The 16,130-nt window shown below is 38.0% G+C and overlaps 1 protein-coding gene across 4 annotated transcripts in view; it reads right to left on the minus strand.

The window, feature by feature from the left end:
• Nucleotides 1-16,130, minus strand: part of MBOAT2 (membrane bound O-acyltransferase domain containing 2) — a 95,312-nt gene that overhangs the window by 28,498 nt on the left and 50,684 nt on the right. For 3 of the 4 annotated variants that reach the window (XM_069011554.1, XM_069011556.1, XM_069011557.1), the window contains 2 exons: nucleotides 6,394-6,489; nucleotides 2,391-2,446 (listed from right to left, as the gene is read on the minus strand). In XM_069011554.1, coding sequence (XP_068867655.1) covers nucleotides 2,391-2,446; nucleotides 6,394-6,489 — 152 coding nt within the window. Of the gene's footprint in view, nucleotides 1-2,390; nucleotides 2,447-6,393; nucleotides 6,490-10,991; nucleotides 11,074-16,130 lie in introns of those variants that run through there. The other variant, XM_069011558.1, reaches the window with a different exon arrangement.

Below are 16,130 nucleotides of genomic sequence, written 5' to 3' on the forward strand. Positions count from 1 at the left end.
AGTCTGTATTATACAGCAAGCTTCAAGTACAGAATCATAGAATAGGCTGAGTTGGAAGGGACCAACAAGGATCATCAAGTCCAAATCCTATGCAAACTTGCATTTAATTTCCCTGCTTAAAAAAAAATCCCTTACAGTAAGAGCACAGGGGTGTTAACTGTTACAGGGGTAGCTGTTATTGTTTTTGGGATTCCATATCACTTTCAACTTGGAATCAAGCATATCCACTTAGCTAGACAGATACTTGAATATGCAGCATGAGTGAGTGCCCTCTGTGGTTACATTCAGTTCACTCCAGGACCTTCAAATGAAACCAGCTGAACACAACAAACCGGCTGCCACAGAACGATCAAGTCCAGAAGACTGGCCTTTACCACAAAACCAACCTAGCTACAACTGGAATCTTGACGTTTACCAGGAACTTCCAACACACCAACACTTTTTTTTCAGCTGTTTATTTTCATTACTCTCCTTGGATGTACTGGTAAAAAATGTGGGAGGAAAATAAAGTAATTGGTGATTAATATAGCCAAGCTGATGTGACTAGAGGCTCAGTGTGCCATTAATCACTTAGTAGAATGATTTTCAACATTATCCCCTCTCCTGTCAGTATATCTCTGAGTAACTTCCAGTGGAAGCATGGACCTTTGTACAGTGAACAAAAGCTCACTGAGAGCAGGGCTTGTTTTCATTAATTTTTCATGAAGGATCCCTTTTAGGCTAAGGTTAAAAAACTTTGCTTTAATGGAATCTTAGTATTCCCTGTATTTCTTTTCTAAGCATCTCCTGACACCAGACTACCAGTTGCTCCTGAATTCACACTGGTGACATCAACTGTTGAGTGTCATGTTCACACTGCAACTGCAACATCCAGCTCAAGGATTCTGCTGAACTGCAGACACAACCAGAGAGAAATCTTTCCAATATGCTGTTAGCTACTCCTCACTGGCTGACAAAGACTTCTGAGGTCAACAAGGAACAAAATTTCAAGACTGATAGTGAAAATTCAGTGGAATCTATACAGAAATACAAAAGAAAATACAAATTATCTGAAAAATCTAGTCTAGTTCATGATGAAAGTTAAGAATAGAGCTGACTAAATGAAACATTTGTTTCAAGATTGCCAGGAACACTCACATGCTTGTTCCATACCACCACTCCACTACTTGTGCATGATGTCAGCAAATTCAGAATAGCTCTTTCCCCTAGCAAAATAATAGTAAGAGGAAGCCTTCCTGTTTGATACTAGAACTATTACTTCCTTATAATAACCTGTTTCCACTACACTACTGTGTACACAACTACACTGTTGTGTACTCCATACTTCAGTTGATTATAGCTTGCAAGATTACTACTTCTGAATGTATTTTCTCTGGAAGTTAAACACCAACATCTTTAACCAACTAGATATGCCTAGCATTATTTATTTTCATTCATGCAAAAATACTTTAAAAAGGTCTTTTCCCAACTTTTCATATTCTGAATGTTGTTGCCTACAGGCTTCTCTTGACAATACCACTTAACAAGAATGGGAAAAAATATGAAACATCAACAGCACCAAAGCTAGGATGCATATGAGACAAAAGCACATTGAACTTCATGCACAAGGTTAATAAACAATTTCAGAACAGCAGGTGTCCTGATTCAGGTGTCTGGAGCTACACTCACAAATCTTCAACTGGACAGGTTTATTAGATGACATTTTTGAACTTTAAAATGAAAATTACTCCTTTGAATTTAAAGGTAACTAAAAACCTAGCTATCCTACCCACAAAAGCCAACCTTAGGATTCTTTGTCACAACTAGGGCCCCCTTATCTGATGGATACATCTGACAGGAGAGAAAACAAACATAATTAGACAATCTCCCTGTTCACAGCAATATGTTAGCAGTGAGTGTAACTACGATACTAAACAAAGTGAAACACACAAAGGTTTTATAAAAATCAGCATATATGGCACAAACTAGGACAGTACTCAAGAATTAACATTTTAAAACCAAAGGAGTTCAACAACTGAAATTACATGTGCTTTTTCTATCCACCCATCAGCAACAGAGATATCTGAATCAGGAAGTTCTTTAGTTAACTCTCACAGTCAATACCCTAGCCCAAAACAGTATCAGTGGTCTTTAGACACTGACTCCAGCAGTGTCACTGGTCTTCTGATAAGTCATATCTTCTGTACAATGTCAGCATTTTTAGAGCTTCTGTAGAGTCCGAGCAACATTTATCAGTACTTTCATTAGTAAGCATCAAAAGAAACAATTGAGACACAAAAATTTATTTTGCCTTGAAATAACAAAACTGGTCTAAAGTAATTCACTGACTCATCATGAACTTTCCTTAAATTTATTTTGTATGGAAAATTAAACACAGTGAAAAATCTTACCATCATGAATCTCAAATGCCAAACTAGTGATCTTCTGTGTAATTATCATCATCGGACTGTTACAAAAAAAAAAATGGAAGAAAGAATAATTTAGATACAAATTCAGCATTTTCTTTCACATATAAATACCAGGGGAAGTTTATATTGGGAGTCCCGGTTAACTACTCCAAGCTGGAAGATCTTCAATGCAAGAACAAGGTGACTAGATTTTTTAGCTGAAACCACTACAGTTTTCAATGCAATTTGAAGAATTTAAGCCTTAAATGCAGTATTTGACAACACCTGTCTTTTATTGCTGCATTAGGTTGTACAAAGACAGCCAAAGTGTTTCACATGTATTTTCTACTAACATAGTTGTTGTTGTGGTTTTTTTTACAGTGAGAAGAGTAAATAAAAAAGGACAGTAAGATCAATTTATATTCATTGTAAGTTTCAGTAGCAGTAAACAAAGGACAAGAAAACTATAGCAAAGTTGAATATTAAAGTAAGTTATTTAGCTATGCAGACCACTTCCATAGTTTCTACTAACACCTGATCCTATGTTTGCTTTTTCCATTGAGAATTATTTTTTGCTTCAAGTAAACATATCTGGCAAAACAAAAACCCAGCGTAAGTATGCTGGCTCCAACGGAGATCACTTTGTTCTGAATTTGGTACACTTGAGTGAATCTTAAACTGTCCAAGAAATATTCTGCCCTGGCTAGCCAAGTCAGTTTTGTACTGAGAAATTATACCATCTTCACAGCTTTTGCCTGATGTGAATCTCAGCATCACAAACCCCTTCCCTGGGGTAGGGAAGGGATAGGGAATGCAAAAAGGAAACTACTAGAATTTAGAAATTTAACTTTGAAATCAGATCTCAAAAAACATATCAGGAACTGTATTTACCTAGAAGTATCTAAGCTGGAGACAAAAAAAAACCCAAGCCAAAAAAACAACAACCAAACAAAAAACAACAACAAAAAAACCCCAAAAACAAACAAAAGCCCACAATAAAATAATCATACTGTACAATGGGCAATTAGTTTTGTTCATGTCTTGAGTGCACTTGGCATTTTTATAACACATTAAGTTGGCACAGAACTACAAATCCAAAAGCCACCAAGTCCTCCTTCATTAACAGGGCTACACCAGTATTTTTGCCAGTCCATCAAATTGATGATTTTTTTTTTTTTAATGTAATGGTTAAAATTGGTTTCAAAGCACACAATTATTTCCAGTCCTCAAAATGTAATCAGGGGAAAAAATTTCTACTGTACTACCAGTGCCCCAAAATCCTGATATCAAGACTAGAGTGACATGCAAGGGTCATAAAGGAAGAAGAGTAAACAGGAACAGATAGTCTGGTAAATCCCTCATACCTCTTTCTAGCATTTAAGCTGTAGGCCTGCCTGGTGCTGGCAGAAATCCCCAACTGACTCTAAATATAATGGGTTTTCTTTCTGTAGGCAGACATGTGACAGCGTGGGTCCTGCCTGGTAGAAGGATGGAATCCAGGAGGATCTCAGTCAGCCCTTACATTCATTCCAGATGATAAATCTGTCATTGTTATCATAGCAGACCCTGGTATTCTCATTTTGTTGTTTGTTTTTTTTTTTTCTCCTGAAGTGGCTATTCCAGTATCATCAAATATTTGGCTGAGGAGCAACAATCTAGAGACTAAAAGAGGAAGAGTCCTTCCTGGCACAGTGAGGCTGTGAAGTAGGATTTTAACAATCCCTTTTAGGTGCTGGCAGAAAGGCAAAGGAGGCAGCTGGGATCTGTTAGTACTGCAGCCAGGACCACACAGCTCTCCACAAGCAATTGCATCGCCAGCATGAGGTGCCCTCAGCTTTCTCCACTGTCAGTGCACTGAGACCTTCCTTCAAATTTTGAGCAGATTTTCTCAGCTTGGGCACCCCAGATAGGCACTGCATGCTAGGAGAAATATCTAGGTAAACACACATTCAAAGCTCTTTTGGGGCTAACCACTATATGAATCCATGCCAACATCTTTAGAAGAACTTGCTCATGCTGGAGTTCAATAGCTGGTTAGGCAACTTTAGTTACTTTCCTGATCTTACTTTTTCCTTTCCCAGAACCAGAGAAAGTTTTCCTTCTCTGCCTGTTTTGGAAGTAATCTCTGTCTCGTGTCAAAGGAGCATATGCAGTGTATGCCAGAGATTTAATGTGATATGCATACATCAAGCTCACAAGTTGGTGCATGAAAGGGTGGTTTAAATCTGCCATCTCAAACATACAATCAGAATTGGATCTAGGCTTCAGAACAGTTCTGTCCAGAGCACAGAGCTCATAAATCATGGAATAGTTCATGTTGGAAGGGACCTTGAAGATCATCTAACCCCATCATCCCTGCCCTGGGCAGGGACACCTTCAATTAGATCAGGTTGTTCAGAGCCCCATGCAACCTGGCCTTGAACATCTCCAGGGATGGGATGTGGGAATCTTTGGACATGTTTAGACCTAGCAGAAATCTCTGAGCTACCACTAAACCCTCAGAGCCACAAAGCCAGCTGCTATCTGAAAGCAGTACAGTCACATTTGAGCGATGGCGTGCTCAAACTCTACTAATTATGTTGAGAACAAGAACAACAAAGTGCAATTACACTGCTTCCAGAGTCAGCTCAGAGCTTAGATCACTGCCAAGGTTGTACACTTTGGCCCTACAGTGAAGTGGAAGGGACAGCATCTGGATTACAGTTTCACTAGTAAAGGTGAAATTAAATTCAACATCAGTAAATCTAGTGTCTTTATGCATATGACTCTGTTGCAAGCTCTCATTATAGCCAGTGCAGATGTAGTCAATAGAGTCAGGGGCATCTGACAAATGACCTAGTTCACACTCAGGTAGATACTTAGTGCTGGGTCAGCTGAAATGCCCTCCAGGCTTTACTGTCCACATCGATCACATCTCTGCTGACTACAACTGGAACTTGGATATCTGGCTTGAAGGCAGATACTTGGATGTAAGACAAATGTAGAAAGATGTTTCAGAAGGTAAGAAGATAAAGATGACAGAAAAGATGAACTCAACCATAAGAGCTTTTGGCTTCAGCCTACAAGTTAATTTCCTGGACTATATGCCTGTTCCCAATAAAGACTGAGAAGTAACAAAGCTAACAAGTACAACTCTACCACAGGTAATGTTAAACTACAAAGACCATTGCCACTCAAAGTATCCCTGGAAAGTATTTAATGCATTATTTTAAGCAGACTAGCAAATACTCCCCCATTTCTTTTTTCTCCCCTAGAATACACACTGTCCTTTAAATCAACAAAAGCACTATCACAGTAGCAAACTTGTTTATAAGAAATGTTGCGCTTCACATCTCTGGGTCTGCAGCAGAAAGAAGAATTACCAATATGGTTTATTTTTATTTTGCCTATTTAATTCTGTTTTGCTCCTATACAGTTCACTATATATAATGAAGGCACATAGAGACAAAACTTTCTTCTTCCAAGAAGTCTGTGACTACCTCACCATCCAGGTACCTGTCTCCTTAGCTTTCTCCTTCTGGAACATTTAACATAAAACCAAAAAAGAAAGAAGCTAAAAGCTAAATTCCATAAAATATTCAGATTTTCCTCAAAAAGTAGTATGAGACTGTGCCAGGCAAGCAAGTACACCAGACACAATTCAAGGTTCATCATGCTGTCAAAGATGGTAGCAGAGACTTTAAGGGAAGACCCAAAGAGAAAAAATTCCCATAGCCACCAAATCCTTTATGCCATTCAGACAGGAACAGGAGGCAACAGATAACACCTTGGTGGTTCTAACAAGACACAACTGTTAACAAAAATTCTCAGTTTGTATGATTAAAGCACAGTTACTTACATATTTGCATGTGTGCCAATTGCACATACATGCTCAGCTTTCTCCCAAAGTTTTCAAGGTCGACACAATTAACTGGGGGGGGGGGGAGCAACCAATAAAAAACCCCCCACAACAACAGGTACAGTATCACTGAGAAGGACAAGATGGAAAGATTATTTTTCTCCTTACCCAGAAAAATCAGCAGAATACTGTCCATAATCAAAGATATAGACTCTAGTAATTTGGCACACAGTGAGGTATCCTAAAGCGAAAACAAAGCAATACCTAGAAAGAAAATGGGGAAAAAAATTTCAATTAAAAATCATAAACATTTCTCCACTGAATAAAGTACCTTTTAAATAGAGTTTAATCTCCAATTATTTTTAGTGAATTCTACATAATAGAAATTAGTAATTACACTTTTATTCTGCCTGAGGGTTTTTTTGGTAATGTTTATTTTATGCAAGCATGTACTTTTTTATTTTAAAAGTGTATAGTACAACCATATAAATTCTGTTGTCATTACCCAAAATATTTACTCACATAAATAAAGCCTAGAATTTATAATTTTAAGCACCACTGTAAAAACTCTAAGTCCTATACAGAAAAAATTATCTGTTGTTTTGGTAGTTCAGAGTTTATTTTTGTCTGTATGACTATAGAAGTTTGGAAAATGATATATCAAATAATTTCCATTGCATGTACTGCTACGCATTCAAAATTCAGTACCACAAATCCTATTGCTGCTGTTTTTGAAGGAACTGGAAAAGGCAATTAATTTTAAAATACACATATTAAAACATAGCTCAGTGAAAAAGGAACAGGATGCCTTTTGTCTTCTGTTAAGCTGGTCCTGAGCAAATATAAGAAAAAACACATATATGAACCACCTTATAAAAGTGTTATATGTATGATAAAATTAGTTTTACATACCATTTTCTCAACAACACACTAGTGAGAACTGATTTGATACCTCACAAAATCTGCCAGATATTCTTTGAAGTCCAAAAAGACAGTGAATGCCACCAGGAACTTAACTAATCCTTTAGGACTTTAATGTATGAACTGTACAGTCTGTATTTCATGTTCACAAGACTGATGTGCAATCCCTACAGCAGACCATATAATGCATCTAAAATCCAGTTAGAATGAAAATATTCGTACAACAAACTGAAAATCACAGCCAGGACTGGATTTAGGTGAACTAGTGAGGGACACTGCAGGAAGACCTTGGAACATGACTTTCCTTTCTTTTCCACGTAAATATTTCGCAAAACCTTCTTAACATAAGAAAATCTAAGGTCTTAGAAAGTATTCTTCAATCTGACAGTTGCTACACAGAACACTTGCAGGTTAACCTTTAACTGAAAAATGTGCTAGATATATACTATTTAATGTATTAAAACATCCAACTGTGAAATTACAGATTACCTTATATACCATTAAATTACATCTGTTTCGATGAAAAAAATAATTTTAGAGGGTCTGTTTCAGCAATAGTTTATTTTCTGTTTTCATTACCATTAACAATTCAGAAACAGTATTCAGAAACAGTGACTAAGTGGTACAAAAGTGTTCGTAGTAAGAATACGCTGGCACAGGTTGCCCAGAGAGGTGGCAGATGCCCCATCCCTGGAAACATTCAAGGTCAGGTTGAATAAGGCTCTGAACATCCTGATCTAATTGAAGATGTTCCTGCTAATTGCAGGGTGGACTAGATGTCCTTTAAAATTCAATTCAAAATAATCCACAATTCTATGAAATAAATATTAGTCATCATGACCAACATGGTAGGGGTTTCTCACAACATTCGGTTAAATCCACACTGAAGTCGTAGTGCAGAAATGGGAGAAAAAAAACCCAAAACACCTTAAACTTCTTGATTAGATTCCAAATTTCATTTTTCAGTCTAAAACAAAAGCTGTCTTCCAACAGAGCAGTGAAATTTGCTGCTGTGTTGCAGTCACCAACACAGCTATGAATCTTAACTACCTTCCAGCTACATGAGCCACAGCTCCAAATTACACACCGATTGGAAGACTGCAAATTTTCACTTGTTGAGTAAAACACAGGAACTTGCAACCCATACAATGCTTTTCAACTTCCAATTGCAGCTCTGCACGGTAGTCATGCCACATCACATCCCTCATTGATGAGAAATGTCATTTAATCAGGCAAAGTGCAGCAATACGTTCTCCCTAAAATAAACTTAAAAGGTTTATGACAGCTTACATCATTCCTGTTGCTTCTTCTGCAGGTTTGTAGTGCAACTTGCTGATCATCCTAACTCTCATATAAATCCACCTCTACTTTAAAAAATTCAAAACTGACCTAAAATGCTTTGAGAACTTTCTTAAGTACTCTTACTACATGTTTCTTACTCTCTTCAATGATTCATTCACCAAAAACTCCCCTTAGATCAGAAAATTGAGTGAAGTTTTGCAGAGATCAAACACATCAAGTTTTACCCAACTACACACTAATTACAGGCTGCACATAAATGCAAGTTTTACCCAAGGCTAAAGTTTCTCCTCCAGTAGAAAAGCAATTGGTCTTGAAAGTCAATGTTACTCTATACTTGCTTTTCACTGAATAATGTTTTTGTGACCAGAAAGACAAAAGTATTTCACACTGAACATGAACAGCTACAAGCAAGTCACAACATTGTTACTATTACAAGTAACTGTTAGACAAACTGACCTGCAAGGAACACTGTACTATGTAACAGAAAGGCACAGACACATTCATTTAGAGTATGTCTAATTCCCAGGATCTTTGTCAATATGACCTTACTGTTATCTATCAACAGATGCAACAAATTCAGACATATCTGAGAAACACTGTGGCAATGAAGCACCAGAAAGCAGAACACAGTGATATGTTTAACTCCTGATTTGAAGTTTTAAAAAAATTAAAGCAAACAACACTGGATAGCCTATTATATAGAAGGGCTTTTCTTGTACAGGTATTCCATATTACATTTCGATTCCTTACAATTCTGAACTTCTCAGAACACTAAAAACAGTATTTAATATGTTCTACCCATAAAATTCTATCTTTCCTTTAAAAAGAAATACATCAAGTAAACTACTCGATGTTTTTTTAAAAGTATATTCTAACATAAATGAAGCACCTTAAACTATACATATAAATATTACAATATATAGAAAATACTAAGTAATCAGTCTCTCCATGTACTTCTTTACAGAAGGTGTTCATCAAGAGAACATGTCTAATTCTATTTTTTTTAAAAAGGCAAATTAATCTCTTATTAGCAAACAAAATACATTGTACTATTCATTATTTTTTGTCTAGTCACTTTTTGACAAATAATATTAAGCAACATACATATCAGGAATTTTTACCTGCATGTACATATATAAAACCAAAAAGCTTCATTCTATCTATATGTTTATATATATACACACACAAACACACGTGTACCGATATACAGGGTTCGGTTCCTTCCCATTACATGAACTTTCCTTTAGTCTCCAAACATCCTGATGGAATTTGATACACATTTCCTATTACACTTTCTACTGCTAACATTGAGTAGACTCCTGAAGCACCATTTCTGCTAATGCAGAAAACTTCAATCTCATCCCTGTACTCCTCTTTTTTATTGCCCTCACAAGTTTAGCACAGCCAACAGAACATTCACACCAGCATTGCTCATATACTTCAGTGAAAAGTGGTCAGACTTTGTTTGATTTTTTTTTTTTCTTACAGGCAAAGCATTTTTATCCAGTGTCACCTTACAAATTCACTCCACATGAGACAGCATCATGGTTTAACCCCAGCTGGCAGCCACCCCTCACTGCCTCCACCATCCACCCACCACCCACATGGTAAAGGAGAACCAGAAAGAAGAGGTGAACCTCATGAGTTAAGCACAATTTAATAAGTGCAACTAGATACAATAATAAAAAAATATGCTAATACTGATAATAATAATTGAAATTACAAGGAGAGGAAGAAAGAGTAATAGAACCTAAGAGAAAAGTGATGCACAGTACAATTGCTCACCACCTGCTTATGAGGAGCAGATAGGTCCCCTTCCAGGAAACTCCCCCCAGTTTATACACTGACCATGACACTCTGTGGTATGGAATATCCCTCTGGCCAGCTCAGGTCAGCTGTCCTGGCCATGCTTCCTCACAGTTTCTTGTGCACCTCCTCACTGGCAGAGCATGGGAGATGAAAAAGCCTCTGACTTATAGTAAGCACTACTTAGCTACAACCAAAATGTCAGTGTGTTATCAACACTATTGTCATACTAAACTCCAAGAACAGCACTGCACCAGCTACTAGGAAGAAAATGAACCCTGTCCCAGTCAAAAGCAGGACACAGAGCAACCATCCTGCCCACTACATCAGAGAAGGACATAAAGGCTCCACACCAGTGGCAGTACTAGCTCACGCAAAGTCTCCATCCAGCCCAGGATCCAGAACTGTCCTCCCCACAGCAGGAGCTCAAACACAGATGCCCAGGAATGCAGATGAGCAGAACAAGCACAGAAGATGCTTCCCAATCTTCTTCCACACTCAAACAATCAGCACCTTATAGACCCAGATGCAAGCCCAGCATCCACATGTTTAATAATCCTCAGCATACTACACCTCTATCAACTTCTGGCTCCAATGCACACTCTCATCTTTACCACCCTCTGTTGCTCCAACTACACTTGAGAAAAAGCTGTTAATTTCTACATTTTCACCATAACTATATGCAAATTTGATAAAGATTATGTATGTGGTTTAAAAGCAGAACTCCCACCCTTTACCTGCATTCCTCAGAAATTCTGGGTTGCTCATTTAGAAAGAATATCCACAGGTTAATTCTAGAGCTTTGTATCTGCTGATGGGCAAGCTGAGTGGCACACAGACCCAGGCTAACAATCAGGCAATGTATGTTATGTTTTTGCAGAACAAGGGGTGGGAGTTGCACTTCTATTTTATTTTACACTTTTGGAGGACTCAGCATCTCAGTTATAAAATATTTTTTCCTACCATACCTATCTTTGTTTGCACAAAATACAGCAAAAATAGAACTGTGACCTTGACAAAGGCAGGCTTTGAGAGATGTCATAACAGCTTCTGTTATTTTAGGCTCTTCTCATGCAGTGGAAGGACAACAGCACAATATGCTATTTTGCTGGAAGAAAGCTAAATAAACCAATCAACAGAGGGTGCTTTCTTACCAGTTAGTTGGCACATACTACAGATTTAGCCTTGAAATAAAGGCTTCATGTCGAGTCAAGATCTACTTCTTCCATTATGTTAGGAAAAAATACTTCTTTTTTCTTTAAATGCGTAATTATTCAGTTTCAAAAGGCAGATCTAGACACCATGTAACATTATACTGCATTGATTTTTAGAAAAGGTGACAGAATAGTCTCTGAGTTTTCCCAAGCCCTGTGCTGAAAGCTGCTGCCTGGGTTTGCTTTTCTACAGATTATGCCAAATTAAAAAAAAACAACTCTAAAAAAAATTAAATTCTTGCATCTAGGGCCAGAACTGAATTCTTATTAAAATCCAGCTATATTAATTTTTTAAATTCTAATGATCATAATCAGTTTGCATTGTTCACAGAGAGAAATTCAACTCTATACAGTTAGAACATACAATACTTGCTTACAAAACTTCAAAGGGAAAAATGTTCATCAAAAAAAAAAAGAAGTCCAAAGTGTCACAGCTAAACATCAAATTCTGCAAGCATCCAGCACAAGCCAACAAAAATACCAATTAGAACTAGCTTAGTTTTGAATGTCTGAGAGCCACAAGGTAAGCTACTCTGCCCCAATCTAATGTTTTTACACCAAAAAGAGATGTCTATTTACACAATTCCTGTATTATGGATGCATTGTTGATATACGTAATTGGTATTTCTTAGAAAATGGATTAGTTTTATAACATAAACAATAACAGACTCAAGAGTGTGTGTGCCTCTAAAATACAAGCAATATTAATCCTTCTGAGCCACTCAGAAGCCTCTGATTCACACACTAGTCTGTCTCTTCTGATTACTTCAAGTGGAGATCCAAAATGCATTGGAATAAACAACAATTAAAAAGACAAAACCAGACTGTCTGTGAGCCCATTTCCAGAGAAGGAAACATTCATACCATCATGCTTTGGTAATAAGCAATCTGGCTATCCTATTCCATTCATTTTCCACCCTCAGCTGAAGATTTTTGGGTCTGACAGCCATTTTAAGGCACATTTAACAAGTGGGTAGAGTTTTCCAGCATTTAGATCCAACAACAGCCTGACACCACACAGGGCAGGAGGGCTGCACATGCCTCCAGCAGCACTTGCTCGGCCTGCCGTCACTGCAGTGCTGAGCCCTGCTGAGCTGGTCCACACCAGGCCCACACCCTGGCATCAGAAGCCCCACACTGGGTTTGTTCAGCCAGTAGAGAAAACGCCATCCAGGCCCATGGGTTTCCTGCATACAAACACACAAGGCTGGGGACATGAGGATTCATTAGCTCAATTGTCCCAGAACCATTTGTGACCGTTTGACTGTTTGTTTACTGCAGATCAGCTGCTGACATTATCACTTTACTAATGTATTTTGATGTTTTGCCATCTAATGGCAACATAATGGCTTGGTAAAGTAAATCTTTACCAAGCTAAATTAAATGATCATTCCAGTTATAGCTACAGGCTATATTCCAAATGCAACATTAATACATGACAAATGCAACACAGATATTCTCACCAAAAATGCATGCAAAACCACTTCAGACCTTCTACGTGCTCCCTAACTTCACATTCTCTTGCTTTCCAACCTCTCACCCTGCTCTCTTCAGTTCTGGAACATCTCAAGGACAAGAAGACCAGCTTCAGACTCTCATAAATTGGAGAAACATCTACAACAGAAGACAGGCAGGAGGGAGGGTGCTTTCACGTCTTCCCTGGAACGGAAGAAACGTATTGTGCGATATACTCCTCGTGTAAGACTCCAAAAGGAACACAGAACTAGGAAGGGTGGGAATAAAAAACTTGATTTGATCCCCTAGAAATCTCAAAGCTGAGAGCTGAAGTTGACTATGTCCAAAACTGTAATGTTAAACTAAGATGAGACATGAGGGGTCACCTAAGTGCTCTCTCACTTGAAAAACCACACTGTGTCATATCAACCCCTGTTTCTGCAATCACTTGGAAGCATAACAGTAAACAATGCAGATAAGAGCACAAAGTCTGACCTTTGCATTTTAGAAAGTTGACAGTAGTATAGAGCACTTAAAAACACAAAGAAGAAAGCCTAACAGCTTCACAACACAAAATCTGTACAAGCAGATGCTGGAATCTACCTTACAAAGCCTTGATGAAGGAAGCAGAATCTTGAGATCTTCTAACAAAAATGAGTACTCATAACTCAGAAAACAAATAGCTGACATGCTGGTGCTGTGAGTTTTCATCTGTTCACTCATTTTTCTACATAATATTTACCTAGGTATAGGATGTTTCAGCATCACAGCACGCAAGCAATTTTATGCTTCCTCTTTCTTCTATGTGATACATAAGTAACTTTTCTTCAAGCACCAGAACTGTGCCCAGTATCATTAATTTTGCAAACCAGCAGAAACCCATAGACCACTGAGTCAGAAAATGGTCTCCTAGTAGTTTCTGAGAGTATTTTTAAGGAAATAAAAATATCACACAACATTGACAATAATGGGACTACTGCAAGTGCTATTTTAAAGGACAGGCCTAATAGTCATAATGGTTTAGAAATGGTAAACTAGAACTGCTAGATACAAAATATTTTGTAGGACTAAATAATTCTATTTCAGTGGACCAGTAAGTTTTATACGAGAACTCACAGGTAGTTTAACAGAACAAGTTTCTCTGACAGCAAAACAATAATAGCAAGGTCAATCATTAAACCTATCACTGCTGTTAACTCGGTACTTGGCAAGTATCATCTTGGATGAAGATAAGAGGGAGCTGTTATTTCCATTCACCCACTCATCACCCTGCTCTAGCTACACACCCCCTCGTGCCCCATGCACATCCCCACGTTCTGTGGGGAAGGAGCTTTCGCTCCTTCCTGGCTGAATGGAGCAGATTCCCAGCTGCCTCAGCCCCCCAGGCTCTGCTGCAGCCCCACATCTTTGCCCTGAGACACCACCTGAGGCAGAGAACCGGTGTGGCTGCAACACTGCCAGGAGAGAGAGGGGAGGTTTGCTCAGTCATGAGGTAATACCAGCTGGAACTTGTGTTCAGCCAGCCAGGAGATATTTTCTGCATGTGTTAAGAATGGCAGCAGCTGGGAAACATACGGGATATGATTTGCTGAGAAGGTGGTTGTGCAGCCAGAATCAGTACACAGAGCAGCCAGCAGATTAATAAACAACCCAACTCCCTGCAAGGAGAGTGCAAAACAAAAGGCCACAGGAATCAAATTTAGTTACAGAAACTAAGTATTTTAATGATTCCAAGACCAAAGGAAAGCTAGGAGTTTGTGCTAACAACCTAATGCAGCTGCATTTTCTTTTAAACTATTTTCAAAACAAAATGCCCTACAGAGGGGTATTTTATCAGAGGGGATGATGGTATTTATATTTTCCACCCTATTTCTTGCTTTGCCTCTAGGAAGGAATCAAACAATTCTTTGTTTTCAGCAGGGTACTGAATGAACTGCAAGCCCCACAGCTGGTCAGACCCGCACCAACACTGCAGCCCTATACCTTGCTGAGCTATTTACACCATCTTACAATCAGACACACATCTCAAACGGCACAATGGCCACAATAAAACATTTCTGAAACAAATAAAACCATTTCTGAAAAAATCTGATTCGCTTAAAGCATAGCCTAAATGACATGCCTGCTTTTCTCCAATGCTTAACATTCCTTTAACCTGAAAAGACCTATCCCTTCAGATGACTTGTTTCATTTCTGTCCAATCCCCATCCCCCAGCTAAGTTAAAGCACCGCTACAATTTCCTATCTTCTGCATCCTTTAATCAGTGCATGCCGATGTATATAACATCCACATGATGCATCAACGTCACCACTGTCACAGTATTTGTCATACGGTCCTGCAGAAACACACGCAGAGATTTAAGTCAGCTGTTTCCTGCTCTCAGTCAGGAGAAAACCTGTGGGTAGATCCATTTTCTTTGCTCAGTGATAAAGCCTGACACAGGAATAGAGCATGGTAACTTCTATTTTTGTGTAGATTTTTCTCCTGCATGTGAGATCACTATTGACTATTTCCGGGGATGAATTTGAGATACTCCACAAAAAAGAATGATATGCAATACACAAGGAACCCATTATGAAAAAGCCTTGCATTTATTTTTGGAACATTCTTCATGCTTCCAATTAGCAATGGAAAACCTAAAAAAAAAAAATTAAACTACTTAATGACAATTCAAGTCATGGCACAATCACATATGGAACACTCAACCACAGGCAAACTATATTACGCAAAGCTACATTTATAATCTTTAAATTAGGAAGTAACTATGTTCCCCAAGAATGTTTGTACATATAACACGTTTGTATTTATATAACCCATACCTTTTTAAATTTTTGATTTATTGGGATACTGTTTTGATCCTATTTCATGCATATTTGACCTTAGCTGCACTTTTGGTGTATCATAGCCACTGAACTGCTGGCACTCTGTTTTGTCACCTCCCTGCTCTTCATGTTTGTCATTTTCTAATACCCTTCAAAAATTTCCCTTTAAATGCCCAGTGCAATCAAATTACCTCACAATTTATTAAAAATAAATTTTAAAAATCAGAACGGCTCACTTTATTCCAGACAAATTAATCATATGATCTGTCCCTCACAATATGTTGTATGAAGTCCACTAATAGATACTTTTGTGTAGATTTAATCACAATATATGCTAGTGGAAGATGCTATATTTCTGTTAAAAGGCAGTCTTCATGTCAATGC

This window comes from Aphelocoma coerulescens, chromosome 3 (assembly GCF_041296385.1).
Source record: "Aphelocoma coerulescens isolate FSJ_1873_10779 chromosome 3, UR_Acoe_1.0, whole genome shotgun sequence".
Classification (NCBI taxonomy): Eukaryota; Metazoa; Chordata; class Aves; order Passeriformes; family Corvidae; genus Aphelocoma; species Aphelocoma coerulescens.